The sequence below is a fragment of the Tinamus guttatus genome, unplaced genomic scaffold (assembly GCF_059628265.1).
Source record: "Tinamus guttatus ecotype Peru unplaced genomic scaffold, ASM5962826v1 Tinamus_guttatus_pri_ptg000208l, whole genome shotgun sequence".
Taxonomy (NCBI): Eukaryota; Metazoa; Chordata; class Aves; order Tinamiformes; family Tinamidae; genus Tinamus; species Tinamus guttatus.
This window is the reverse complement of record NW_028288742.1, coordinates 273,546-301,169: the sequence shown is the minus strand read 5'-3', so window position 1 is coordinate 301,169 and position 27,624 is coordinate 273,546. Positions and strand designations below refer to the sequence as shown.

Genomic DNA, 27,624 nt, shown 5'->3' with positions numbered 1-27,624 from the left:
AGAAGACTGAGAGACAAAATTTGACGTATATTTTAGGCCATTTTCTTGTTCGCTGTGTTTGTTCATAGGATTAAGTTGTTTTGCACTACGCAAAAACTCACAAAGCAAACTCATCAAGAATCATTGCAAGACTGACGCTCTGTCTGGATCACTTTCTCGTATCAGCTTCTCAGTTACTTAAAATATGCCCATTAGTTCAATCATTAGTTCAATCTTGCATGTCTTTAACTTGAAGTAAAACCTTTACCATACATAACTTGACCAAAGTAGCCTTTTGCTTTTATTCTGGATATTGCAGCACCATCTCAGAGTAACTCATGAAGAATCTGAATGTATCTGGCACCTGGGGTGCTGCACAGGTTCGTTGAGGTATCCTTTGTGTTCTTTACTTCCACTGATTTTACTGTGAGGAAGATTGTTATATTCCTATATAAATAATCTAAATAATTCAATAGAGGTATTGCCATGGAGAATATTGATAATCCTAAAAGCGAAGTGACAAGTATAATGAATCCACAGAGGTGAGGCAAACATTTGCTGCCTTTGTGCTGTGAATGGAGAGAGTTTGGGAATTTTGTTTATGATGTATATTAATCAATATGCTGAGGTAAGGAATTATTAAACTTCAGAAAATATGGACAAAGTGTTTCTGCAATTCCACTTTTCATGAGTAGAAGCTGCCATAGAAGTGCTGAAAATAAAAAGACAGTTGAAAGTTTGAGAAGTGCTGCAGAATGCTTCTTAATACTCCCCTCTTCAGCACTGAGATATTCCTTCTGACAGGAAAAAAAGATGTGACTGATCATAGGGGATCACTAGTGGATGAGGGCTGAATGCATAGATTAAATTACTTTCTGGAACTAAAGGTGATAAAATCCTCAGAGCTATAAGAAGATGTAATTAGATCCAAAGTACAGCTAGACACATTTTACCCTCTCCCCACACCTGCTGCCAAATGGTCCCTGGTGCTGGTGGCCAGAATGTCACCGTTCGGAGCTGGTGAGCCTTTCAGGAGCCCTTGGGATTTCCCAGGTACTTCAAAGCTTTATACAAATTATAGTAAATCACTGAACCTGATTTTAGTACAAGATGGGAAACTACTGTATAGTGTCTTATTTTACAAGGCCAAAGTTTAATTGGGAACTGTGCACGCTAAGCAACACAGACACTGAGTTCTTCATTGATACTGCATTAGCATTGCATGAGGAGAGATTAGGATCAGACTGTCTTTGCTTAAATGATTTGTCTGGTACAGCCAACTGGCAGTAACTGGGTTCCTCCAGCCAAGGAATTATACCAAAAAAGACAGTGGTGTTATGAACCCTACAATTAATTCACACATTCTGGGAAAAATTCCATTAGCTTCAGAAAAACAGCTGCCAAAATTGCACCTACTGACTTCAGAAGGTCTGACATCTCTGAGCATAAATATTATAGGTCAGATCACAATTTTTTCAGACAAGTAGTATAAATCAATGGGGTATGTGGTGATTCTGATTACACTTCCATATTTTTGCTTTAGAAGATTTTGCAATCATGCAATAACAAAAATTACAGCATTTTAAGTTAGCTTCTTCCAATAACACTCATAGCCATTGAACTAATGACCAGTACAGAACATATCTGAGTTCTGGTGGGAGATTACAGTGAGAGAGATGTTAGTGCTGATGCTTTTAGCATAGTTTATTTTATATATATATAATATAAATTATATATATATATAATATGTCTTGAGGAATCCCAATTCTCATGTTCTAGTGTAGCACTGGGGTGGGGGAGGGAATGGAGTAGACCAAAAATGCCCAGCGCATATACATGTAGTTTTACAGAATCCATCTGAATTTCCTGAGTAATGAAGTGCTCAACTGATGATATTTTTGTGTATTTTTTTTTAAATAAGTGAAGCTTGTGATTTTATCAATGATATTTGTCTCAGAAGTAGCAAAGAGGAGGTAAAATGCCATGAACATTTTGGGGCACAGGGAATTTAGTGGTTGCAGATTATGTAGAGGGAAGTCCTTGTTTCTTTGCATCTTCTGTGCCCACAGAAAGTTTTATTACAAATCCTTCTTCCTCATAGCTCATTCTTCTACTCACAGTGGTCTTCAGTTAAGTTTTTATTACATCCAAATATCTAAGGTTTTTTGATAGCGCTGATGTCTAATTATTGAAGTCTCAGATTTCTTAGAAAGGCATGTAATAGGAGGTTCAACCAGTCTTGGATATAGGCTTGAGCCTGCTTAGCAGCTCTCCTAAATCACAAAACCAAGGCAGCAACAGAGACAGAGCAGTTGGGATTATGATTGGAACATATAACAGGACTCCCCAAAGTTTGCCCATGTTCAAAGGGGGACACTTGTTTGCTTCAGCGGCAGTTTTGGGGAGATACCTTCTAGTCACTGTTCAAGTATCTGCGCTGTTGGGATCTCAGGATTTCTGGAGCTCAGATTAGGACTAACTAGGCTTGATTTATTTTTCTTTATTTTCTATTTAGTTTTACATATTTTCTAACTGTTTGTGTATTTTTAATGACAGTACTTTTCTTGTCAACTTGACCGGTGCAAAATGTCAGTACCTCTGCCTGAAGACACATCCTGCATTGCGTGGTTTAAATTATTACACATTATTAAACTGCAAAGCTGTGTTCTAGGGAGTATCATGGAGTAAAATTGTTGGCTCCATTGAAGTAAAAGATTATTTTTGTGCTTACTTTAATGACCAGTATTTGTGAATATAAATACTTTGAAATCAAGTTTAATGAATATTAACCACAAAAGTCTTGTAGGTCTGCAGGACATTATACCATTTAAGGGAAGGTATACGCTTGAAGACCAAAAAAAGATATATAGAGAGATATATTTATATAGAGAGAGATATAATTCAGGAGAATATTTGCAGAAAGTCTACCCTCTCTCTCTTTTTTTTCTGTGTTACTGGACAGAAAAAGATGTCTGGGACAGAGCTATGCAGTACTGCCTGGTGCATAAAGCATTGCAGGTTCTTTTATCCATTAAAATCTTCACTGTGCTGAACTATTTCAGGATTATGTCTTGTCTTAAATGTTTCCTTTAGGTTTGATCCTGCTGTAATTTCTTGGTAATGAGTGACACAAATTTTTATTAAATCTGAACATATATATTGACTTGTTTGTTGCTTTGCCTTAGGTTACAAGAAAGCATAGCACAGCATTGCCTTAAAACATGACATACCAAAGCGATTGGCTTCTCACAGGAATAGGAGGAATTGCTTAGAGGAGTTATGTGATAGTTACCAAATAACAACTTTTACTGGCGCTGGAAGTTGCACGAAGATGAATGAGCTTTCTGGCTTTTAGGTAATCATGCAGTCCAGTATCACTCCACCTTTTAATGTAATCAGAATTATTAGGCTATATCTAGATAAAGGAGAAGTTCCTTGCAGGAAAAAAACATTAATATAGAGATGCCTTCAGTCTGTAGTTGTATTAAATTTTGAAAATTATCTCAATTTTGGGAGGGTAAAGGAGGCAGAAGGGAAACTTGGATTTGAATCCAGCATGTGTTTTGTTTCCATGCAAGGATATTTTCATTTATTTATTCGCTCGACTTCGTGGGAAAGGGAGGGCTGAACAGTGCCTGTATCTTCTAAGAGTATTGTATTTTGATTATAGGGCAAGTACCATCGCTTTGTGATGACGACTGTTGACAAACTATTCCACACCTGTTAATTAGGGGAGTTGCAAGGAAGGAGGAATTTGGGTGTTTGCTATCATGAGGGCAGCACGAGTGTTTCAGTGTGTGTTTGCCCCAGCCCTCTCCGGACGCGGTGGCTTGGAAGCTTGGGGCTGGCACCCAACTATCCATGCTGGCACGCCACAGTACCTACATGTGTCTCTCTCACTTGCCTTGAGGAGACGGGATAAATGAAATGCTGCTAAAACCCCTCGGACAGCGAGGAGGAGGAAAGTCCTCCTGCATCTCAATGGCTGGCTGATTTGTGCACGACTGCTTCTAACTCACATTACATACATTTCTATTGCTGTATTTCCCTTGCTTCTAGTAAGGCACCCAAACGCTTTAACAGGAACGAAACATCAGGGGAATTATTAGGTATTTTTAATTATTCTATATCAACCTGATAATATCTGCCTACACTGCAGCACTTCTCTTCTTGGGGATCAATCCTCCGAGAAACTTTACTTTGAGGTGCCTGAAGCAGTCTTATGTAGAAAAAAGTGTGTGTGCTTTAGAGGAATTTAAATATGCTTTAGGAACTAAACTCATTTTCTAATGACTTAATGTTTACTCTAAATAACATAGATTTTGGAAATCCCAAGGCTTTCTCCAGAATCCTGTGTCTTAGTGTTTTCTTGTCAACAGAGAAACATTGAACAAACATCATGTTTTCTGCCTATGGCAAAAGAAATCAGATTAAGTATGTAATCCTGAAGGCATCTGCTAAGATCTGCCCTATGGGTCTGGTAGGTTCACAATTAGAAGATGCAGCAGAAGTTCAGCTTTTAGAACGGTTTGGCAACCCTATTGCAAGTGTAGCTTATGCTGTACTACAGGAAAAAATGCTATGTTCCTCCTCTCATTGCTACCAAGAAAGCCTAGATAGATATGAGAACAGAAATGCTAGGAAACTGGGGGAAAAAAAATGCTTATTAAAACACTGGTTCTTTGGACCGCAGGAATTACTGTGTATAATGTGTGCTTGTTTGTGTTTGTTTGTGTATGATAGAATTCAGTGGACTTTGAGAAGTTATCTGTCTTTTCTCTTGCTTATGTTAGGATCCATTTTATCTTGTGTAATTCCTGGCAGAATTTCTCCTTTTTTTTTCCCTCTTTTTCCTCCTTTTTTTTTTTTAATAATGCTTTCTTCTTAATAATTCCAGTGATAAGATTCTGCAAGATTCTTAGGCAGATCTACTCAAGTTTCCATATCAGGAATTTTGTTAATAGATTTATTTTCTAAAAAAAAGTTGCTGATGTTATTACTTTTTCATCCATGAAAGAAGAAAAAAAAGGATTCTTCCACTGTTTCATGCACTTTTTTATGCATTTGAAAGCCGTTAACATCAGTCTTTTAGTCTTTGTTTCTTTGCATTAAAGATTCCCAGTTTCTACATTCTTTTCTCAAAGGCATAGCTTCTTTATAGTTAAGTGCTGTTCTTTCTCTTCCTTGGATGCCCTAGAAATCTTCAAGACTTTCCTGAAGCATAGTGCCCACAAATAGCACATAACCTGTTGCTTTCCATTCTGCACTTGTGCAGCCAGGTTTTTGTGTCTAAAAGTAGAACGTTGCATTTGCCCTTAGTACTCCAGTAATACTGTCATGGAAGTATGGTGGGCATATGTCTAACCCTCCCGCCCCCACCTTTTGTGAGATTTGCATATGCATCTGGTTTAAAGTCTGCATTCACATTTTAGATGTAAAAGGTATGTCCCACAAAATATAAATTGGAATATTGTAAAATAAATTCCAGCTTGAGCTAGAGTCTGATCTTGGAATTTCAGCAGTAGTATTACTCCTTTAGACCCATCTATGATGTCAATTATATAAGACACATAACTGAACCAAGTTGGAGTTCCCCGAGTTTGGAGGTGAGACTGTGTTCTAGCGCATTTAGGGCATAGGTTCTGACTAGCAACATTTAGAATATATATGTATATATATAGAAAATATATATGTGTGTGTATATATGTATGTATATGTAAGTATACACACACACAAACACCTATGTGTATGTATGTATATATACGTGTATATATATACACACACACATATATATATATAAGGCTGTTTACGAGTGCAAGAGCCTGTCCTAATATGAGGCATGGATAGACAGATTACTGATTGCTGGTATGACCCTTGTAGGAGAAATCAACGCACTTAGTAACAGTGTTCAATTTGTTTTGTGTATATGAAAGCAGACTTATTAATGTCACAACAAGCTGCCAGTGAAGTATAGAGCCCAAGGCTTCTTTTAAGAAGAGTAAGTATTTCTCGAGGCAAATGATTAATTTTCATGCTTGTTCTTCCATCTTTAACAATTACTTTTGCATTTCTGTTGCAGAACACATTTTCAAGATCCTCTTTTAAAGGAACCTTAGTATTGAAGAAAGCAAAATAAGTAGTGCTCTTTTGGAAATCAAGTCATAAGTAGGAGGCATTGCATTTAAGATAGGTGAAAAACCCAGCCACGTGGGAGGCCCTTGGAGCTTTATGGCAGGATGAGGTTCCATGTGACTTGGGTGTTTCAGCCAAGGAGTTAGTGCATTTCAATATCCCCTTTTCCTACCCGACTCCCAAGTACCACTCTGGAGGAGTGTGCATCTGACCTACGGTCCTATGTGTGGCATGGCAGCTCAGTGCAAACATCTTGGATATCCTTGGGCATCTAAAATGGCACTGGGCATCTCTCATAAGACAGCTGGAGCCTGTTCTGGCATAGAGGCGATGACGTGACCCTCACTTTCCGTGGTTATTTTTTATTCCCTCTCTGTGCTTTGGTACAGAGCGTAGTCCCAACAGGTACCTCTGAAGTGCCATGTAGCTCTGAGGCGGCCGTGCGCCGCGCAGATGCAGAGCAGCAGTCCTGTCAGTCAGCGCCACCTCTATCAGCCCGGCCCGCCCGTGACATTAGCCTCCTCCGCCCCGAAACGGGTAAACTGGGTGATGGCGGTTCCCAGGCCCGGCTGGGACAAGTATCAGGGTGGGGCTTGGTGAAGGTCCCTGCCCGCAGGCTGGTGCTGATGGTGCCGAGCGGCCCCGCTCCGGCCTCAGCAGCTCCGGACCCTGCAGGGGCCAGGCAGCCAGCCCACAAAACAAAACAAAACAAAAAGTGGTTTCGGCTGGATCAGTGAGCTCATCTTGCTGACCGTGTGGGGCACGGTTGCCCTCGGCACAGGGTGGCGATGGCATGAATGTGGGGCAAGATGGGGTGTAGGGAAAGGAGTGCACATCTGGGGCTAGGAACAGAGAGGCTACAGTTTGTAGCCCAACTGTACCCTCGCTGGACCAGATGACACCGTGAGAGGCCTTAAACTTTATCATGGAAGAATGTGGGTGACAATTAGGAATATATCTAGCTGACATTCATTGCTTTTTTCCCAGTTATTTCTCAATTATAGGGACTTTCCCCTGTGCCATTACTTTAAATGAAAGCGGAATATCAAATAGAGTTTTTATGGATCTGCTAACTCCTGCAGCAAGTGTGTGTTACTGGAATATGTGTTGGGGCCCACATGCTGCAGTTGGCTTATTAGAAGGAATAGTGAGAAAAGAATAGAAGGATTTGGGTTATTTTGGTCTGAGATTATTTCCATTTGGATTAAAACCTAGAGAAAATTATTATTTTTTTTTTATATTGGGGCTGATGATAAAAATCAGGGATCCTAGGGACCTCACATTCCATTTCATGGAGCCTAACTGGAGAAATAGTTAATATCTTATTCCCTTCACATCCACAAATTCTCAGCCCAATAATCCAGCATTAGCAACAAAGATGGGTAGCGCACTCTGTGTTCTCCTCTTTCCCTTTATCCTTAACAAATACCACTGTTAAGGTGTCTTTCTGCAATATGTGAGAATGTGAGCCATGGTAATGTAGGAACTGAAAACCTAGGTTTGTGTTCAAAAAACAAGGGGAAGTTGTCACAAGGCTGCTTATGAGAAAGGTAAGAAGCCATGTCCCATCTGGCAGGATTTTTGGGTGACTGATAGCTAGCACTATTGGCCTTCTATTCAGTGGTGTTGGCTGGGCATGTGTGAAATGTGCTCAGAAAGGCAGAACAATCTTGGAGCTTGAGAGTGTCTCCTCAGCTTTGTCTGCTTCCTATGTGATTCATAACAGACTGGGCTTTATGGCCTGCCTAGTTGTACAACTGTGCACCCTCTATACAGGTATGTTAGCAATGTCGTGGTCCAAAATGAAACTAGAGCCTTTGTAGGTGTGGGAACTGAAGACTTCTGGATTGCTTGTGTTGATTCAAGTGACATGTACGTCCCTGTCACCTATTTCTAAAGAGTCTCCAAATCTCATCTCTGGTTTCTGTTAGTGGCTATGCCATGGATTTGATAAACACCTTTAAACAATTTTTTTTGGAGGGGTTGGTGAATGTTCCTTTAGAGGACCTTGTGAAAGCCATGGTATCTAGAAGAACTCTTCATGACTTCTGTATACTTGCACTGTTAATTCACGTGGCAACTTGTCTTCTCAATCTTTTTTTCTGTTAACTAACATGTTGTCTTGCTTCCTTTCCTGTTGTAGTCTGTAGTGCCACTACATATCCTGCTTAAGCCATCCAGTATAATGAATTAATTCTCTCTCTTTTCTTCTTTTTAAATAAGACTATCCCTTCAGTCTATAGCAAGTATATAAATATGAAATCGTGTACTTGCTCTGATGTAACATTTCTTTATCACTCATATTGAAAAGCAAGAATTTGATTGATGAAGAGAGGTGGGGGGGAAGGGGTAAATGTTTGCTCTTGTTTTTAGTGAGCAGAGTTTTGCTAAGTGATAATTACTATTCCTCAGTCTCTTGTGCAGATTAGGAGCTTCTTAGGGTCCTCTAAGAAAAATGCTTTCGGCCTAGTTAGCAGATCTTCAGACAGGTGAGCATTATAATGTCTTTGGTAAGTGCATTCTTTTTGTAGTGTTTTTCCTTATTGTTACTCCCTTCTCTTTGGTACTCTGGCATTATCCATGTCTTACTAAAACATTTGTGTAATCTGTATGGAGCTTCTCTGCAATTCTGGGCTGCAGAAGAGTTACGGAAGCTGAAAAAATTACACAAAGCAAAAGCAGTTGATCTGAAATTATGGGAAAAGAAACAACATGGTCTTGTTTTGTTTAGCAAATTTATTTACTGAGCCTCCTTTCAAAACATAGGCATAAAAGATCCAGTGTGGCTAAGATTATTCTTGGCCCACTTGAGGACAGTCGTGCCATAGAAATCACGCTACCTGAAAGGGTTCAAAATTTAAACTTTTTCTCTCTTTATACTGTGGGATTGAAAGGCTTCAGGACAGAGATTTGTCAAAACTCTTTAGTTATGTATCTTCAAAAAATGTTTCAGGAAAAGATGCAAGTATCTTAAAACTGAAAACAACTGATTTGAAGGACCTAGTTTAATTGGTATGTATATTTAGGGCCTCACCATGATAGATATAAAAGGTGCTTCAAATTAATAACTTGAAACAGCTTTTTAATTTTTGAGTACATTAAAACAAACAAGTTATTGCTCAGTTCTCCTTCTTTAAAAGGAGAAATAGAAGGAACTTAGAATCTAGCAGTTCACCTGTTCTCACTGAAAAAGTGAATCAATTGTCAAGACATAACTTCTTCAATTTGGAGATACCATGAGAAAAGGGAATGTCAACATGTCTATTTCTATTAGTGTTAGAAAGCATTTTTCAGTCCACCCTATCTGTGGTTCCAATCTTTTTAATCTCACGTTGCATGTAGCTTGGTTAATAAATTGTTTGTTTAGCCAATATGTAGGAGAAAGTCTGGAAAGAGCTATATTCAGGTGTGAGAAAGTAATTTTGATATTAGTCTGTGATATAAATTGCTAGTTTTGGTGATGTAGATGATCACACAGTAGGAACCAAAGCAAGGTTCCTTTGGGTAGTTTTACTTGGTCTAGTCAACTAAAATGCATCTAAGCAAGTGGTGCAGACTGAATTCCCCGTTTCTTTCATTGGTATAAAAAGCCAAAGTCTTTACAATTTTATGAACATTTTTCAGACTCTGCCCTCTAGTAATGGCACTACCCTGCCCTCTAGTAACAGGCTGGCATGGCTTTGTGTTAGTAGTAGGAGAACATTTGTAAATAGTTTGCCAAACCCTTCAGCTCATAATTCTCTTACTGCTTCACTGAGAAACAGTGAAGCACGATGAGTAAAATGGTGTGAAATGTAGTGGACAGTGTGTTCTTTGACTGATTTGGAATAAGGAAAAACCACAAACCCTAAGTGATTAGGTTTTCTGATCACTTCCTTACAAGAGTATGATCCATCTTGCAATCACTTGTCACAGGTGGAAATGTTAGCTAGTATCATAACACTGTCAAAATGTCACATGGGACCTGTGTTGACTAGTTCTTTTAGACAACTCATTACACTCAATCAAATCAAGCGCTGACATGAAAAGGCGTCTTGATATCTTAGTCTTGCTGTAGTAGCGTCAGGTCATCAGAAATGATAAGAGGTGTCATCTCTCTCTTTTGGACTTGAAGTGCTGCCTAATTTAGCATCAGGGTAAAGGCCTTGTATAGGCAGGGAAGAGACATGAAGCTTGCCATCTTATTCTGAACTTTGTAACTATATGTGGGCTGACTGAGATATACCTACCTCACCTTGCTGAGAGTAACTTTCTAAAAGAAGTAAAGAAAAGAATCTTTAGATTTCCTTTTATTTATTTACTACTTATGTACTACTGAACATGAAGTGTGAGCAATGGAAAAAATGTTCAAACCTTAACTGACTGTGGTGTCACAATATAAGTGGGTTATGGCCAAACCCTGTTCAAAACAAGGTCACATTAAGTTAATAAAGAGCCCGTAGGTGCTGTTTATCTTTTGCTTGTGTCTATGTAAAGAGGGTCCTCTGTTACTATAAGCCAAAAAAAAAAAAAAAAATCCTGAGCCAGTAAATTATAGGGTTGAAATTCTTCTGCTCCGGTGCTGCAAAATGGTAATGCTACTGGGGTTGCAAGGGCAGAAATGACCTTGAAATACCTGTGAAAGTGGAGCTCTGACCTGCCCTGTGGGATTGTGAAAAAGCCATGATTGCCCCAATAGGCATCCTCCTCACCTCACCCCTCCCTGCCATTTTTACGCTTATGTGTACTTATTCTGCTCCACTTTATACCTCTATAATGTTATGTGATTTCCCTGGCAGTTTTCTTTCAGGGTATTAAAACTGGATCTGCCCACCTAACAAAGAAGACTGACCTTTTAAATACAAGCGGGTTCATCTGTTTGTCATAATTACCCCACTTTTGAAGTCTCGTATTTGACTGACAGATCAACTTTCAAACTCTTTTCTACTTCTAAGTTTCTCTCCTTCCAAAAATGGAATGCCAGCTCATTAATCTCTCAGTACTAGCTCTGCCTCTGCTTTACTTGTCCAACGGCATGCTGCTGAATACCCTTCCATTCTGCGAATGGAGTCTAAAGAAACCAACTTGTATATGTTTTTAATTATATGTTTGCTCAGCCTTCTGAGGATGTCGGGAGCTGTGAACTGTAGATGCCAAGTGATTGCCAGAAAGAAAGCTGCTGATTGCAGTACATAGTAGACAGAACGTTCTGTGGGACTGTCACTGCTTTGCCATGCACATACCGACAATATTTTAGCCTCTCCTCTGATGATAGTACTGTCTCAGGTTCTCCTGGAGACAAAGTCTTGGTCAAGGGAAAACATAAGCAGTGGTGTAGTCAAGGACAAAGTCAGTCTCCCCCAGATTCCAGTCAACTGACTATTCTTTTTTCCTCATTTGGAAGGAACTGATGAAAGGCTAACAATGTTTCTTAAAATGAGCATAACTTGCTGTATTATGTTAGTCTAGACAAAGAAAATCAAATTAATTAGCAGAAAGACTGCGAATGTGCTGTGTAGGAGGAGCTGTCATTAGAGTACCTCATCCAGGCTCCTGTGGCTTGGTATGTGTTCAGAATATCTCTGGTCTTCCTATCAACAGCAGAGGAGAAATAGAATAATAGTAGGCTTCAATTAGAGACAGAACTATAATTCAACCATGGGCAAAGAGAGGGGGAGGTGAGTAGGAAGATGGTTGCTCTGCAAAGCCTAGGTCATAAAACACAAAATCTCAGTTTATGCATGGCAACAGATCTTCCTATGATTGAATTACAGCCCTCGTATTCAATAATGGGCCAAGCCGGTAAACCAGGATACAGGCAGAACAAACATTTACATTCTTAGGGAAATGACGGCAGGAGAATCACTGAGCAGTGCATGAATCAAAGCCACGAGAGCATAGATGTAGGACAGCCAAGTGTTGCCATCAGTGTGAAGTGAGAGGGATGGAGTAAGTTTCCAGTACTGGGGATGTAAAATTTCCTGCAGTAGAGGTCATCCTGCAGTACTTCATCTTTTGGAAAATCATCTTTTGGTTAGTGGCACACACTGACAATAACAATGAATAAATTATAGTTTGTCCTTTCATTCTGTGTGGTGTGGCATTTACCATGATATCTAAAAATACTTGATATATTGAAAAATTTAGGTATTAGAAATGTTTAAATTAACACTGCATATCTAATTACATTTTTTTTTCCTATTTCTGGCTTTAAATTATAACACCTCATAACTTCTGTACACTTGACAGTTGTTGGACATCAGCTCATGTGATTTATTTTGGTCCAGCTGACAGCTATGACAGTAATAAACATTACTGTCAATTTGGAAATATCAACAGACATGCAGCAAAACAAATGAATATTCCTCTAGTTATCTTACAAAATAATTTGAAAATAAGGCTCAGAATGGTTCCAAACTGAAGAACTTGGACTGTACTAGGGTAGCCAAGAAGCTGTATAAGTCTGGAGGTTTTTAACTCCGAATTTCATCTTTATGCTTACAAAATGATTATCAGAGCTTGCTCCTGCTGTGCTTCTCATAGATTTGAACTGTATTTCAATCTTTTAGCTGAATTGGTGTGGTCATGTGGTATTTTCTCTCATGCAGAGGGAACAGGCTTTTTACTAGAACGAACACCTGTAGCTCAGTTAAACACTTGAAACAATAGTTAAGTAAGGATTCTGCTGAACCATTCATTAAACCCATGAAGAGCAACTGTGAAAGCCAAGCAGAGGTCTGGTGTTCTTAGGGAAACAAACAAAAATCTTGTAACTCTCCAAGTGAGTTTGTGAACAAGAGATTATGCAAAATAGAACAGGATCTACCCAAGGGTAATCCCAAGGACAGTGACCAGCAGCGTCTCGTTATTGCATAGTGCAAGTGGTTCGTTTATTTATTTCTTTTTATTTTAAATTATTAGGCCAGCTTGTGCTTTGCAGTAGAATATGTTAAAAGTTTTGAGGTGACCTACTGTTGTTTCCAGGTGTCTACACATGAAAAGCAGAGTTCATGGATTCTGATTTTCTGTTGATGTATTCAGTGTACCAGCAATCCTAGGCTTCTTTTCATCACTTATGCTTACGAGGATACCAAACCGTTACATCTTTGTCTTGCCTCTCTCTGCTTCCCTAAAATGCTCTTCACTCCTTTCTATATTCCCCAGCAGCACAGCATGAGGCAACCAAAGTTAATCGGCCGAGTAATGGAGAAAACACACTTAGTATAATGCAATAGGAGCTTAATGACTGCCCTGCTGTCAAAATTAGTTGAAATTGGTTAGTGGATTAAAAAAAAAAAAAAAAAAAAAAAAACGTAATTGTGAGGAGTAGTCAAATGCGTTACTGCATGTTCCTCATTAACCAAAGGAAAACAAGACTGAAGTAGGATGAGAGGTTTCTCTAGATTTAGCACCATTGAAGAGAAAAATGTTGACATGTAACACCAGTCCTTCCAGTAAGGCACTTGGTTGCATGTTTGGCTGGCACAGACCTGGTTACTGCTATCAAGTTGAATTAGTATATTAGTTTGTTTTATTTGTTAGCCTCCAGTGTAGAGAAGCAGCAGTCCTGCAAACTAAAATGTTTTAGTTTGCAGGACTGCTGCTTTCTTAATGGAGGTAACCAATAACTGTACACACTTCTGCTTTAAGCTGTGGATCTATGCCATTTTTAGGAGAATTTGATGAACATGCTGCTATAGTAGTTCTTGCAAGTGGCATAATGGAAAATAGTAGGATACATAGCTGAAATTTTGTGTGTAAGGGAAATTACATGCTACCTAATAGGAAGGCTAGCCTGTAGGATATTTAAGTAAAAAGCAATACTTATTGAACCATCTGTATCTGAGCTCTATAAATACTATATTGGGACCCTAAAATTTGTAATATAAATTCTAGACCATAAAAAATACTTGAGATTTTTCAAAATTCATTATATTAACCATGCCTATTTAATAGTCTTATAGAGATAACTCAGGATAATGCTTTGAATGGTGAGCCTGAAAGAATACAGGCATATGAAACTATCAGAAAATATGGTAAAATTAGAATTAATTAACTCCAGATTAATCTAGAGTTTGTCATGTACAAGATTACATGTCATTTTTCTTTTTTTTTTTCAGAAGGAATTGCATTTTCTGTCTATTTAGACAAGCAGGCAGTATGTTGTGTTTTGTTTTCTTTTGTTTTTGAGCAGTTTTTTTGATGCTTTAATATGCAAGACTGTTTCCTTCTAAAACAGATTGTATCCAAATGCCCTCCTCTGGAAATGATACAAGTGCAATAATGTGTGTGTATTGAAGATTCATGTTTTTCTTCCTTATCATGAACTAGAAAATGAGCTGCATACACTGGATGCAGGGCATTTTTTTGAAGTTGAAAAGTAGTAAAACATGTAACTCCATGTCTATTCCAGCAAAACTCAGGGAACCTGTACTGGACATTTTCACATAAAACCATTTCAATATGGATTCTTTTTTTAAAGGAAAGCTTGCCTAAGGATTATGAATCTGGATTGGTCGGCAAAAAGAAGAGTATTGGTGAAACGTAGTGAGCCTGAAGGACGTTAGAAACCTTCCATTTTGAGTGAATTTTTGATCTCTGGTAACTCGCTTCCATTCTGTGCTGTGCTCTGGCCCAGCCATATGTTGCTCACCAAGTCAGTCTACAAACATCTTGACGTTATGTCACTTAGTCAGACTCTGCTCTTGGATGAGATTTCTGTGTTCTGTTGTAATGCAAAGAACAAAAATGTAATGGAGACTACTCATTGCAAAATAGCCTTTTGTAGTATTGATTCTCCAGTGGGGAAGCAATGAAGCAAGCTATTGTATTTCAGTGCTGTACTTTCCCCATTTTTATGTTGACTGTCCTCCTTTACGACATGCTGAGGGATGATCACAAATGAAGACATTTGCTCAGGCAACTGTTTCCCTTCAGATTTAGTTTCCCAAGGGCAGAAGTCTGTTTTCCTCTGATGGGAGTGTACCAGCTGCCTTCTACACAGGAGAACAGTTCAATGATGTAGTCTGTTATTGTTTGCTGGACAAAATGTTCATTTGCAAACATAGCTTGCCTACTTGGGGCTCTTTTATTTCGTGCTGAAAAGCTGAGGAAAGCTAAAGAAAGAGAACAAGGTTGTTTTTGACCTGGTTCACTCTTGCAAAGACACATTTTTATATTCATAGGAGAAGCAGGTTCCAGTCCTTTCCAGAAAGCTATCCTCCATGTATCCTAGGAATCATCTTTTATTTATTCCTCCCACTCCCTCACTGTCACATTCTCCAAAACCAGGTTGGGAGAAAGCAAATCAACTCTCATGGACAGCAAACAGAAATCTGGTTTTATTTTGTGGGTTTTTTCCCTCCTCCTACTTACTCCCCCTTTCTTCCCCAGTACTGCTGCCAGTACTGATGACTACTCAGACACTTCTGAGTAGGACATCTCACTCTGCTTAGGACAATTCACATGTGTTCACCAGGCAGACATTTGTCTGTGGCTGACTCTAAAACCACAAGTTCCTAAAGCTGAGATTGCAACAAAATTTAGGAGTTTTAATCATAACAATATTCCAAAAAATCTTTGTACAATTACCTGATAATATTCAGTCTCAATGCTGTACACTCAATTTCCCCCACAAGTGACATTTCCGCATGCTCCTATAGGATAGCTTAGCTTTTACATTTCTTCCTCCTATTAATTTTACTTTTTCCCATCTAAAACTGACAAATGATGATGCAATTGCAGAATTGAGTAGTAAATCTTTATTGCTGTTAAATATAGGGCAGCATGATAGTCTTGTTTGGCTATAATATGACTTTGTAAACTTCTGGCTAAAAAAATAAAAAATAAAGGAAGAATATTTTCCTTCACTGTTTTCTTCTAGATTGCTTTAGTAATTGTGTTTAATATCTGTTTATATTTCTTTGATATTTGGAAGCACTGGTATTTATAGTGTTAGTGTATGTATCTCAAGGAATACCAGGACTGACTTCTCCAATACTTTTTTTTCACCTCTTTCTGCTCTACTGAAACTCTGATTCAGGCCATGGATATATTAGGCAGAACCAGAATTCTAAAAGCTTTCAACTGTTCTCCTCACAATTTTCCTGTCCCAGATTTGTAAAAAGAACTTCTCCAAGTTCCTCTGATACTACTTTGAAAAATAAAGTGAATCTCAGGTTTAGGAGCTATGCAAGATAAGAAGGATTCAGCCTGTGGAAAGCCTAATCCTCTAGATCAGAAATACAATGTTTAAATCAGTATACTTTTTGGCAGGATTTCAGTGCAAAGAGGAGCATAGGAGTAATGTGATCTCTTAATTAGGATGAACTCAGCAGCTGCATTCAAACCTGTTTCAAACGAGCTTGAGTTCCTTAAAGAAGGAAAACATGGTTATAAACATTATTTTCTAGTGGCAGTAGAGAGAGTCAGAGAGCAAACTGTGAAGAAATAACTAACATTCTAGCTAGTTGGGTTTGGTGCCAATGGAGAGTTTATCCGAAATTGTCTTCATAATTACTCCTGTCCTAAAAATAACATACCTGGCAAATTACACATTGCTGGATGGGATGGGAGCAATCAGTTGATTACTTGATTCTCATGCTTGTGCACATTGTCCAATGATTCTAAACTCCCAGCCCCTTTGGCTAAGAGACTATCTAAATCGAGATAAAGCTCTTGGTTGTAGAAAATTTATAGTGAGGTCTGAAATTTGCATGAAGTAACATCCTCTGAGTTGTTTTTAAGCTAGCTTTATCTTCAAATGGACTGACCCTATCAGTGTCTATGTACTCTTTTTTTCATAGTCTTCAATTCCGTGTCTCTCTCTTCAGGAGAACCTCCAAGTTATGGTGAAGTGATACTCTCTTCTGAGTGATACAGACTTGCATGGCTGAAATCTTTTCTCCATCTTCCCCTGTCAGAAAACAGAACAAGAGATTGGACAGAGGAGTAGATTTCCTGAAGTATCCAAATTGCAGCATACTTTAGTATTTTGTTCACTGCTTGCTGGCAAACTTTGTAAGTTTGAGCCTCTCTGGGGTAGAGGTGTCGCTGTGGCCTGAGGAAAAGAGAAGGATGGAGAAGTTAACTTTCTTTGCCCACTTTCATCTCCATGCAGGCCAGAATGCCAGAAGTTTTATTAAGTATGAAATAAATGTTTTCTCTGCATGCAACTTACTGCTAGAGCTGTGAAGCAGTAAAATGGCTTTCTCGCAAATCGCTACAGAAGGTTCTTTCTTAGAAGACAAGAGTGGAAAAAGTCTTTTGCTTATAATGGCAGTAAGTGTTGCTTTTTAGCAACATTCTCTTTGGTGTTTGCTGTGTACAGTAGTACATGATATCTCTAATGCTAAGATGGAGCAGTTTTGCATCTGAGTAAGACATTGTAGTTTCAGTACTGAATTTTCAGGTGTTTTACATTTTTCATTTTTTTTTATGCTGCCTCGTGCATGTTCTGTTGTTGTGGTTGGATTCTGTTGGCAATTTAATCATGAAAATCTGTTAATGGTGGAATAATTTGCTAAGAGGTCCATGCCTCTGTGCCATGAAAGATACAGCGCCGTGTTCAGTTATAGCTAGTGTTGAAACACAGGAGCAATAGTTTCCAGAGGATACTTAAAACTGAGAAGCTAATTCTGCATGCTTTCCTTGCATAAAGATGCCTGTTTTGTATAGTCTTCAGTTGAACATTGTACCATTAGAATCAAGCCTAACCATTAATAAATTAAATAAATAGCATTTTTGGCTTCTTGGTAGAGAATCTGATATTTCCTGGCTTCCCACATATGTTCTTCAAGCCAAGTTTTAGCTCTTTGAAAAGTTACTGCCTGGCTTGTCTTCAAGGAACACTTCTTGTGTCCCATCTTAAATACTGAGAACTGACCATGTACACCATGTCCTTACTTTACTATTCATAGGCCTTTTTTAATATAAATTATTTTTGACTTGTTTTAATATGAAAGGAAGCTGGGAATAGAAAGCATGTTGGTTGTCAGAGATGCCCATGGTCAGCTGATCCCAGAGGAAAGCGCCAGTGTCCGCAGTTTGCAGGATGAAAACTGAAAAGAACAATGCACATGGTCAAAGGTGATGGTGTGGATACCATGCCACAAAACTATATCTACTATATCTATTTTAATCCAGCCTCTAATGCATGTCTTTAATCAATAATTGAAGAGAAACCATAATTTTCCAAGGCAAACTCTTCCAATGGCAAATTTAATTCTTTTTTTTTTTAATTTTCATTTGTCTGACCTTGTGTTTTTCACATTCCCATCCAATGGCTCTTACTGACAGAAGACTTTTGATTGTCACACGACAGGTTGTAGTGCTAAATCTTCTTCTAGTATGTAGTAAACTAAAAAAGTAAGTTATTGAGTTCCACAGTAGGGCAGGTTTTGCATATTTTTTTTCTTTGAACCACTCTGCGGCATTTTCCTGACACCATTCGAGATCGTTTCAAAAACGAGAGATGTAAGTGTAAGATTATGTGTCAAAACTGTATCAGAAATTTAGATGTTTCCAGGAATGCAGATAATGCTGAGTGCTTTGTAGGTGTTAAATGCTAACATAAACAAATGGAGTTCATACTTGCTGATTTCCTGAGCAGCTAACATAATACCACTGCCATATTTCTTGTTCATTCCTCTGTTTTTCTGTCAACCTGTAATCCTAAAGTAGGTTGATCTATGAAACTGGCATTCATAGTCAGAAGTCAGAAACCACATCCTAAGTTTAAAAGCTTGTCATTTTTTTTTCTTCCTAAAAAGTAAAGAGTGAAACAGTCAGCATAGATGGATACTCCTGTTAACTCCTTCCCTGTTCTTCAGTTCTGTGTTGGAGGACTTCTCCAAAAATGATGGTCTTAATATCTGAAGTCAAATCCATTGCTCCCAAATCCCTAACCACAAAGCTATAGGCTATTTATGGGGTTACACTGCCTGTCCCGCTCTGGAGCTGGATTGCTTTCAGGAATGCATGAGTTATAGGGCCAGAAGGTCAGTATGTAAGAGGGAGCCTGACTTGGTAGATATTTTATGTTATACGGTAATTGGATACAAACAAGAAATAAAGCTAAGGGCAGATACAGCAGGCCTAGGTCTTCCCCCTCCTGGCTCAGTGCCCTGACCTCTCTGCATTAAAGAGCTGGATCTTGGCATGCCTGCTTCCTTGACCATGGATTTTACACTCCAGGATACCCAGTAGTCCAACCCGAATGTGACAAGTTTGATGAGTTTATGAAGTCATCCTTGATACTGGTTTCCTTATCTCAGAGATAAAAACTGAGCATGCAGAATGTCAGTGCAGCTAAGCCTTATGTGGTGCTTAGTGTAAGGGTGCTTCCTGCACCAGCCCACACACTGAAAAAAGGGATGCAGGGGAGCTCTCGGCAGCTGGCAGTAGCTCCTGGCGAGGCCGGTCACGGTTGCACAGGAGCGTCCATTGGATCTGCCCAGGGAGCCCCTCATCGAGTGGGAACACTGGGCAGAGGGAGGCTCCCTGGCACTGATGCAAGTTTGAGAGGTTTTTGTTTCTTGGGGCAGTTCTCACTTGTTTGGTCTCAGCCAAATGCTGGCTTATTCTGTGCTATCTAAGTAGGGCAGAACTGGCCTGTTCCTGCCAGAAGCCAGATTCTTCTCAAATACATTTTGAGTTTGTTCCCATGCTCTGTTTGCAGACAGACAGCATTCACCATGCTGCCTTGCAGTCAGGCTGAGTTTACCAAAATGGTCTGTGAGAATAGTAAAGTTCCTTTTCTGTTTGTATCTCATTACCCCAAGTACACGTTGTCCATGGCATGTTGCTGGCACCCAGTGACCTTGTTTGCACCCTTTACTTGCTTGTCTGTATGCCAGGGCTTGGAAGGGGGTGATTTGCAGGCTGCTGAGGGGCAACCCTGTCATTAGAAATTTCCTGATAGGATGCACAACATTTGACCTGCTAGTTTATAATAGAACAATATATTCTCTGTAAACATCTTTTGGTCCGTGTTTGATAGGGATATGTGGGAGAAAGAGGTGGCACATTCCTATCTGACTCCACAAGTACTTGCTAATATGTGCACGCACTGTTTGATTTATAACATTACAATAGTGGCTTTGATTAATAATGCTTTATTAATTATAAGCATAGACTTACTAAATAAATCCTACTTATTCTATCAAATGGCTCTCCATGCCTAGGTAAAACTATTTCAGTAATTATAAAGCTACTATAATATTTTTCTACATTACAGACACTGTGTTGTTAGCTCTGCCAGTTTCCCTCAAGTCCAGCATATGATCTCTACTTGACCCTATCTTCGACATGAAACAAGGCAAAGTTGAACTTCAAGCTATGCATTTTTTGGTGAGAAAGGGTGGTTGTGATAAGTCTCTCCCCCAAAAAAGAGAAAGGGGTAAAGGAAAGGGCATCTCCTCATGTGACTCTGAAGCTATATGCCTCTCTTTTCTGTCAAGATCAGAGAAATGAAAGCAGAGAGATGATGTCTGGGCTGAAAAGGGACAAGAGACAGCAGAGTTGTCACTCTCTTTTACACTGGTGGATTGCTCCAATTAAAGAGGAAAGGAGAAGAGTATGTGTGAGGAGGGCTGGTGCCAGGCATCTAGTGGGGAGCAATCCTCTTGCTGTTTCTAGCTGTAGACTGATAACTCAATTTTTTTTTCCTTCCCTTTTATATATAAAAGCACATGCATTTTGGGATCAGTTATTTTATCTACTACTGAAATGCAGCCATCAGTGCAGAATAATATGAGAACAATTTGAAGGGAAGCATGGAACACTATATTCAACTGAAACTAATTACCTGATTAGATTTTGGCCAGTCTGTGTGGGTTGACATCCAATGGTCTTGGCGATGATACCTGTGAACAAAGCCAAGTCTGGTCTTGCTTCGGTTAAAGACTCTAGACAAAACCTTTGGACTTGAGCACCGAATGCTAAGCACTGAGAAAATAGGCCACTGATTTAAAGTACCCATGGCTACAATGCTTGTCAGTGGGCTCCTGGGTTATCTGTGCTTGTATGGGTTTTAGAAACGCTGTTTATATCTAAAGGTGATTCTTTTTCAAGCCCAGAAGCCGGTGAATTTAAGTCTTCATCAGCCTTCTGCTCACAGCTTTAAGATTAGCATTTCCTTCAGTGCGTCCAACCTCTCCCCTTAGAAATCTAGTCCAAGCCTGACCTTGAGGTCTCATAGACTTACTTAAAGTTAACTTACTTAAAGAGTTGTTATCTCGCCTAGTCGGCTCGAGTACTCCTGTTTAGCTCCAAAGTGTTAAGTTATCTTTGTTAGATGAGAAGTATTTGTTACTGCCATTGCAGTTCTGTCTTGCACTGTCTCCATTTTTGATCTTTGGAAAACATTTGGCATTTTTCTTCAGCGCCAAGCATGCCATGGCATGTTTTCATTGGTATGTTGGGAGTACTTATGTTATAGTTATAGAGGTAGGGTACCAATGTTTATTGGTGTGACAGTGTTTTTTACCTTGGCATCACTCGAATGGAAGAAAGGCTTGAAGGAAACATTTGAAGCTTTCCTGGGAAGAAAGGGGCTCTTCACAGTATTACTAAAAATGCAGTCCTCAAAGTGAGTAGAGCACTTTTAGAAAGACTTGAAGGGTCCTTATCACTGGCCTGGAAGCTCTGGGGTGCATTTTCTTTCAACATCCTCGAGGGAGGCCTCTCTCCCTTCCCAGGAAGAACAAAATAACCTCTCATCTGAGTTATGACAGTTCATGGTGACCATTGTAAAATAAATCTAGTATTTCTGTGATGATCTCCTGGCAGTCTATTTTCATACATTACTAATATAAACTGGGTAAGTGGTTGATGAAAATCCAGGTAAGAGATGTTCCACAGGAGAAGGAATTCCACTAGACATCCACAGAAAAAAAGTATTTTTGCTAAAGGGCCGACTATTTTAGTTTAGGAGCTGAATTATGCTCTAACCGCTTCCTTAGCAAGAAAGCCACATCTAAACTAAATATTGAATTTTGTTCTGTTTAAAAAAATTCTTAAATTATTTGCCTAAGAGGCCATGTAGTAATGAAGTCTTTGAGGTTGTGTTTAAGCATTTCTTACTGCAAGAATAAATCTGTCGAAATTTCAGCCTCCCACAAAGACAACGAATGCAAAACTGCAAGTGTCATAAACCCTAAGAAACTTCAGAAGCAATTTATAATAATAAAAATACAGTTTTGGACACCTTCTGGTACTTACTTATGTGTGGAACTAGACTAGATAGGAGTTCCAAGGCCAAGCAGGGAAGTGAGGATTCACCCTATGTAACCTGCTATTCCCTTCCCTTCTCTCTAGCCATCCACAAATCAGCTGTCGCAGTGTGGGCAGGAGTTTTCTGAGACTTAGTTAGAGTTAGCCAGGAGTTTGCCCATCTGTTTGGCCCAGGATTTCACAAAAATAAAACAAAACCGGAAAACCTTTCTGACTGAAACTTCTGCAAAATAACTGGTTCAATCATGAAAGCAGCAGTTTCCCCATGTTGAGGAAAAGCATAGTTGGAAGGCTTGGATGGGAGGTGATGTGACTCTCAGTGGGGTCTGACTTTCTTTCTGATGAATTATCACTCTAGAAAATAGCTCTTCTCCTAGGAAAAGTGTTGGGATTACAAAGGTGGTGACATCTCCATTCTTCAAAAAGAAGGTGTGAAGTTAAACTTCAGTACAATTTTGTGGTTTAAATGCGTGTGCCTTCTAACAGCTCCTTCTTCTGCCATTGCAGGATGGTTGGGAAATTCGCCTTGTCCGTTTTCCTGATGGCAGCGGTGGTCAGAGTATCAGACAGCAGGAAAAACCGTCCAGCGGGAGCAATCCCATCCCCTTACAAAGAGGGCAACAGCAACAACTCGGAGCGGAGGCAGCACCTCAACAAGGAGGTGCTGGCCTCCAGCCAGGAGGCCCTCGTGGTCACCGAGAGGAAGTACCTGAAGAGTGACTGGTGCAAGACGCAGCCCCTGCGGCAGACTGTTAGCGAGGAGGGCTGCGTAAGCCGCACTATCATCAACCGCTTTTGCTATGGGCAGTGTAACTCCTTCTACATACCGCGGCATGTGAAAAAGGAGGAGGAATCCTTCCAGTCGTGTGCCTTCTGCAAGCCACATAAGGTCACCTCGTCGACCGTGCAGCTGGAGTGCCCGGAGCTGGACCCCCCTTTCCGACTCAAGAAGATCCAGAAGGTGAAGCAGTGCCGCTGCATGTCTGTGAACCTCAACAATTCAGGCAAACTGTGAGAGCAGCGGGTACCCACTGCGTGGTGTGGGCCTCATCACACTCACTGCTGCCTCTCCTTTCCCACTGAGCAGACTTGCTGTCTATCATGTTGGTTTGTTTTTTTCTTCCTTTCTTTCTTTTTTCTTTTTTCCTTTCTTTCTTTCAGGAGGCATCTCTCCACCAAGGAAAGGCTCCTTGTCACTTGCCTACTGGAATAAAGCTTTCTAATGGGCTATGTTAGGCACTTTGCCATAAAGCTTCATTGCATTTTCAGTTTCATCAGATGGTTGAATCTTCCGGAATGGAGCAGGCTCCCAGAAGTTGGGATTGATCATCCAAGTGACCAGTTGGCTGTATCCAGCATTAAATGTTTCCACTGTGTGGAGTAAAGCCCTCTGCCCTACACTCCAGTCCCCTCGACAAGAAGAGAAGGCCTTGCTGGTGATTCGGTCCGGGGCTCTCACGACCAAGTGCTGGGCGGCCTGCCCGGAGCGGGGCGGCGCGGACAGAGGAGGCCGGAGCAACACGCTGAAGGAGCGCGAGGCCCTGCTGAGCAAGAGGAGCCTCAGCAAGCCCCGGTTGTGCAACGACAAACTGTTCTGGGCTGCTGGTCTGAACCGCAGATAAGAACCGACGGGAAGAGGGGGAAGTGTTAGGTCAGCCACCAGGATCGCATCCGCAGACTGACGATGGATTCTTACGCTGTTGTGGTTAGAATATATCAAACACATGGTCTCTGCTGCAGTGTTTATTTTGTAACCTAGCTATAGTAAACAGCTGTTTAAAGTATTATAGGCCTAGCCATGTATATTTTTATTGTGGCGGAATATGCCAGAGATTAAAATGTGTTGAGTAAGAGACTTGCTAGCTAGGTCAGTCGCCTGGCTTAAAATGGATATGTTTTAACTTGGCTTACCAGTAGGTTTTGTGTGTTAGGTATGGTGTGTGTGTTTCTTATCCTAAAAAAAGGACAATGTGCATTTATTGCCTTGTATTTATGCCTGCTCAGACTGGGGTAAGTGAGAGAAGAGCTGAAAACACTTAAGGAAACCATGTTTCACTTAAGGTATTAAAGCACTGTAGCACGAGAAACAAAGTTTGGTCTTTGTGGGACTGAATGCAAAAGCTGCCTTATGCACGGATGTGTTGGGAGCGGCAGCTCTCCCGTGCAGTGGTTGGAAACCAGGTAATGTGTTAGTGGTAAAGGGCAAAACCGCCGGTACGCACTGCTGGAGTGGGTCACAGCTGGAGGTGCAGGGAGAGGCCAAGCTGCAGGTACCGGTGGTCTGCTGAAACTGTCAGTTCTGACTTACCAGTGATGGTGGATACTTGAAGTTCACTGAAACTCGTACTGAGTTTTTGCTCTCTTAGTGGAGTTTAGCACGTCTGCGTATGCCGTTTGTTCCAGCTCTGATCTGTATTAGTACCAGCTGTATTAAAGTCTTAGTTTAAAAACAAACCAGCTCCTTCCCACAGCCCAAAGCCCGCGCGTGCTACATTATCTGAGGCACACAAATGAAAAACGACGAGCTGACTCCCTGGTGCGCGCCTTACTCGGCGCCTGCATCCCGTGGAAGCAGCTGGCCCTGGGAGCCGCTCCGTGGCAGCCTCTGCCCACGGGGTTAATGCCCAACGGGTTAACGCGCTTGCCGGGCAGCCGCGCCGCGCCACACAGGCGCCTCTAAGAGGCTTTGCCCACCGAGCCCCCGTGGAGCCCCCCAAGCGGTTTACGGGGATTGGCATGGGCAGGATGAGGTCGGCCACGTTAGCCCTGGTGCGTGGGCGCCTGTGCCTGCGCTTTCTGCTGTGATCTTCGAGTCGGAAAGGACCGCTCGTCCAAGGCCGCTGCCACTCGATGGGCAATGGTCAGTCCCAGCTTGGGAGCCTGGGAAGGGTGGGAAGGTGGTGGTAGTTACAATCTGTTAAGATGCCAGGGATCTTGGTCTCCCTTTGAAAGAGAACTGAAAGCCGGCCCTACCAGCATTTTGGCCTAGAGAGGGAAAAAACACCTTAGTAAATTCAGTTAGGAATGATGTGCAAGAATCTTTAAGCTATGCCCTGCCTGGGTCTCTCACCAGTTTGCAATATGAATATGCTGCAGCTTAAAGCTCCTTCTAGGAGCTGTGTTTATGTAAAAACCGAGTTGAGCTTGTAATGGTTAAAACTGTATTTAATTCTTGTTTTATAAATGAAAACAAAAAATGAAGAAATGCTTTAAGTATAATGTAATTATTTTATAGGTCTACTATTAAATTATAGAATAAATAATAAAGCTACCCTAGGGTTATATGGTATCCAGGTGTATGGGCTTTGCTTCAACACCCAGTGTCCAACCAGTCTCAAATCAATGGTTTTTTTCAGCTTTCTTCTGGCTCTACAAGTCTCAGGTAAATGATGGCTCACTGCAACAGCTTGGAAAAGCCTAACAACTACCCTCCTCTGCCAAGCCCCAAGGTGGAGAAAAGGAAGAAATAAGCTGTGCTAACCATAGAATTTGGGCTTGACTCTCCACTACACACAAATCCTGGCTTTTTTTGGTTAACTGACAAGACAACAGTTGAAGCTCCAACAGCATCTAAACTGATGGCATCACTTGCAGTAAAAGAAATAGCCGTTATCCAGACTTAGGTGGTTTTCGTTTAAAATATAGCTAGATCGTTATGTGGCAGGGATCGGCCACCTCATGTAACAAATTTTTATATGTAGTTGAATTCCGACACTTCCTATCAGCTCTTGAGTAAGTTCTCTCTATGGCTCTCAAACCTTACAGTGGTTTGTTTTGTTTTGATTTCTTACCAAACCTGAGAAAAGATAGTTAAAAAGAAATTTTGAAGGTAAAGTTCAGTCTGGCATGTGAGTTCCCTCTCTGAGGTGTGACTCTCCATGCGACCAGAACAGATGCTTTTTCTGCAGCTTAAAAAGAGCGGGAGCATCCAGCCCACAGCTAGCGAGGGAGGCTTGTGTCTCCCTTGACACAGTGATCAATGACATTTGCAAGAAGCCCCTTTTTTAGTAGCCGTTTGGAGAATTACTGCTCTCCTGTGCATTATCTAGGTGTGCACCTTGTGAGTACATTTCTCGGTTGGCTCCAGAAGAGACCTGCTGCCCTCTCCAGTGGCCCTCTCTGATGTGCCCCCTCCGTGAGAGACTCTCCCGTGTTGCAGGTAGTGACATTGCCCGGCCTCGGCCTGGCCGTTTGTGCTACACACAGCCAGGACAGCAGCTCTGGCTTTCCCAGCCTCCTGACTGCCATCAGCACCAGAAGCATGTGATGTAATCCCATAAACTCCCCTTCGTGGAATCAATCCAAGAGCAAGGCAAGTCTCTGGGGAGATGAAATAGGCTTTACTCGGATGGATCCAGCATTTATTAGACTAGCTTGCAGCGTACTCTGTGATGCTGTGGGACACGGAAATGGAGGGAACACAGCAAATACTAATTTCTACCATGACAGAATAGCCAGATTGGCAGGCCCCTTCTCTCCCCACACTTTTTAACAGAATAAAATTGAACTCTAGCTGGGAATACGTGAGAAAATATTGCTGAACAATCTAATGCACACAGAAAAATGTTATGCTTTTGAGACAACGGGCTTGACTTTGGATGCTTCTGCAACTAGGCTGAATGAGTCCCTGGTACAGATGAGTCTGAGCAAGGAGCAGACTGGTTTGGAGCACCTATTCTGTAGCTTAAATCTCTTACCATTGAGGGTTAGTGGAAGTGGAGATGAATGTTAATCGAGAGTTTTTTTTTGTCTTCTGCCTTTGCTGATCAGTTCCCCTTATCTTCAGAAAAAATCAACTCTATGTTCTGTTTGCAGCACCTTGAAATTGCTTTAAGTAACTGATATATAGAACTTGGCATAAAAGTAGCTCTGCTTTTTTATTTAGAATAGGCAACAAAATAATTATAACGCTAAGACTTGCTTGCTGTATTTTCTGCTCAGTGAAATTAATAGCTATGTTGATCAGCAACTATAAGTTGATCACCAAAAAATTAGAGACAAAAAATCAGAGCAGACAGGGACAATGATGTTAGTAACTGCATTGCCACTCTTGGTTAATACTACACTGGCTTTTGGGAAGATCTTTGGCATGATGAAAAGTGCCCCAAAAAAAGCCAACATATGCCAAATATCATATAACCTGTGACAATTAAAATACCATGCTTCCCAAAAGCTTTAATTTGCAAAGCTGGACAACACAAATCATCTTTCTCTAGCTCTTTATAAGAGACTGATGCCTCAGAATTCTCAATGAGTCACACCTGCTGATCGGGTATAAAAATCCTCATGTAGCTGCTACAA

General features: G+C 40.5%; 1 protein-coding gene across 2 annotated transcripts in view; it reads left to right on the top strand.

Moving 5' to 3' along the window:
• Window positions 1-23,357, top strand: part of GREM2 (gremlin 2, DAN family BMP antagonist) — a 34,464-nt gene extending 11,107 nt beyond the window's left edge. For both annotated transcript variants that reach the window (XM_088524163.1, XM_088524164.1), the window contains exon 2: window positions 22,831-23,357. In XM_088524163.1, the coding sequence (XP_088380289.1) occupies window positions 22,832-23,338 (507 nt within the window). In that variant the 5' untranslated portion in view covers window position 22,831 and the 3' untranslated portion in view covers window positions 23,339-23,357. The remainder of the gene's footprint in view (window positions 1-22,830) is intronic.
• Window positions 23,358-27,624: the final 4,267 nt, after the last annotated feature.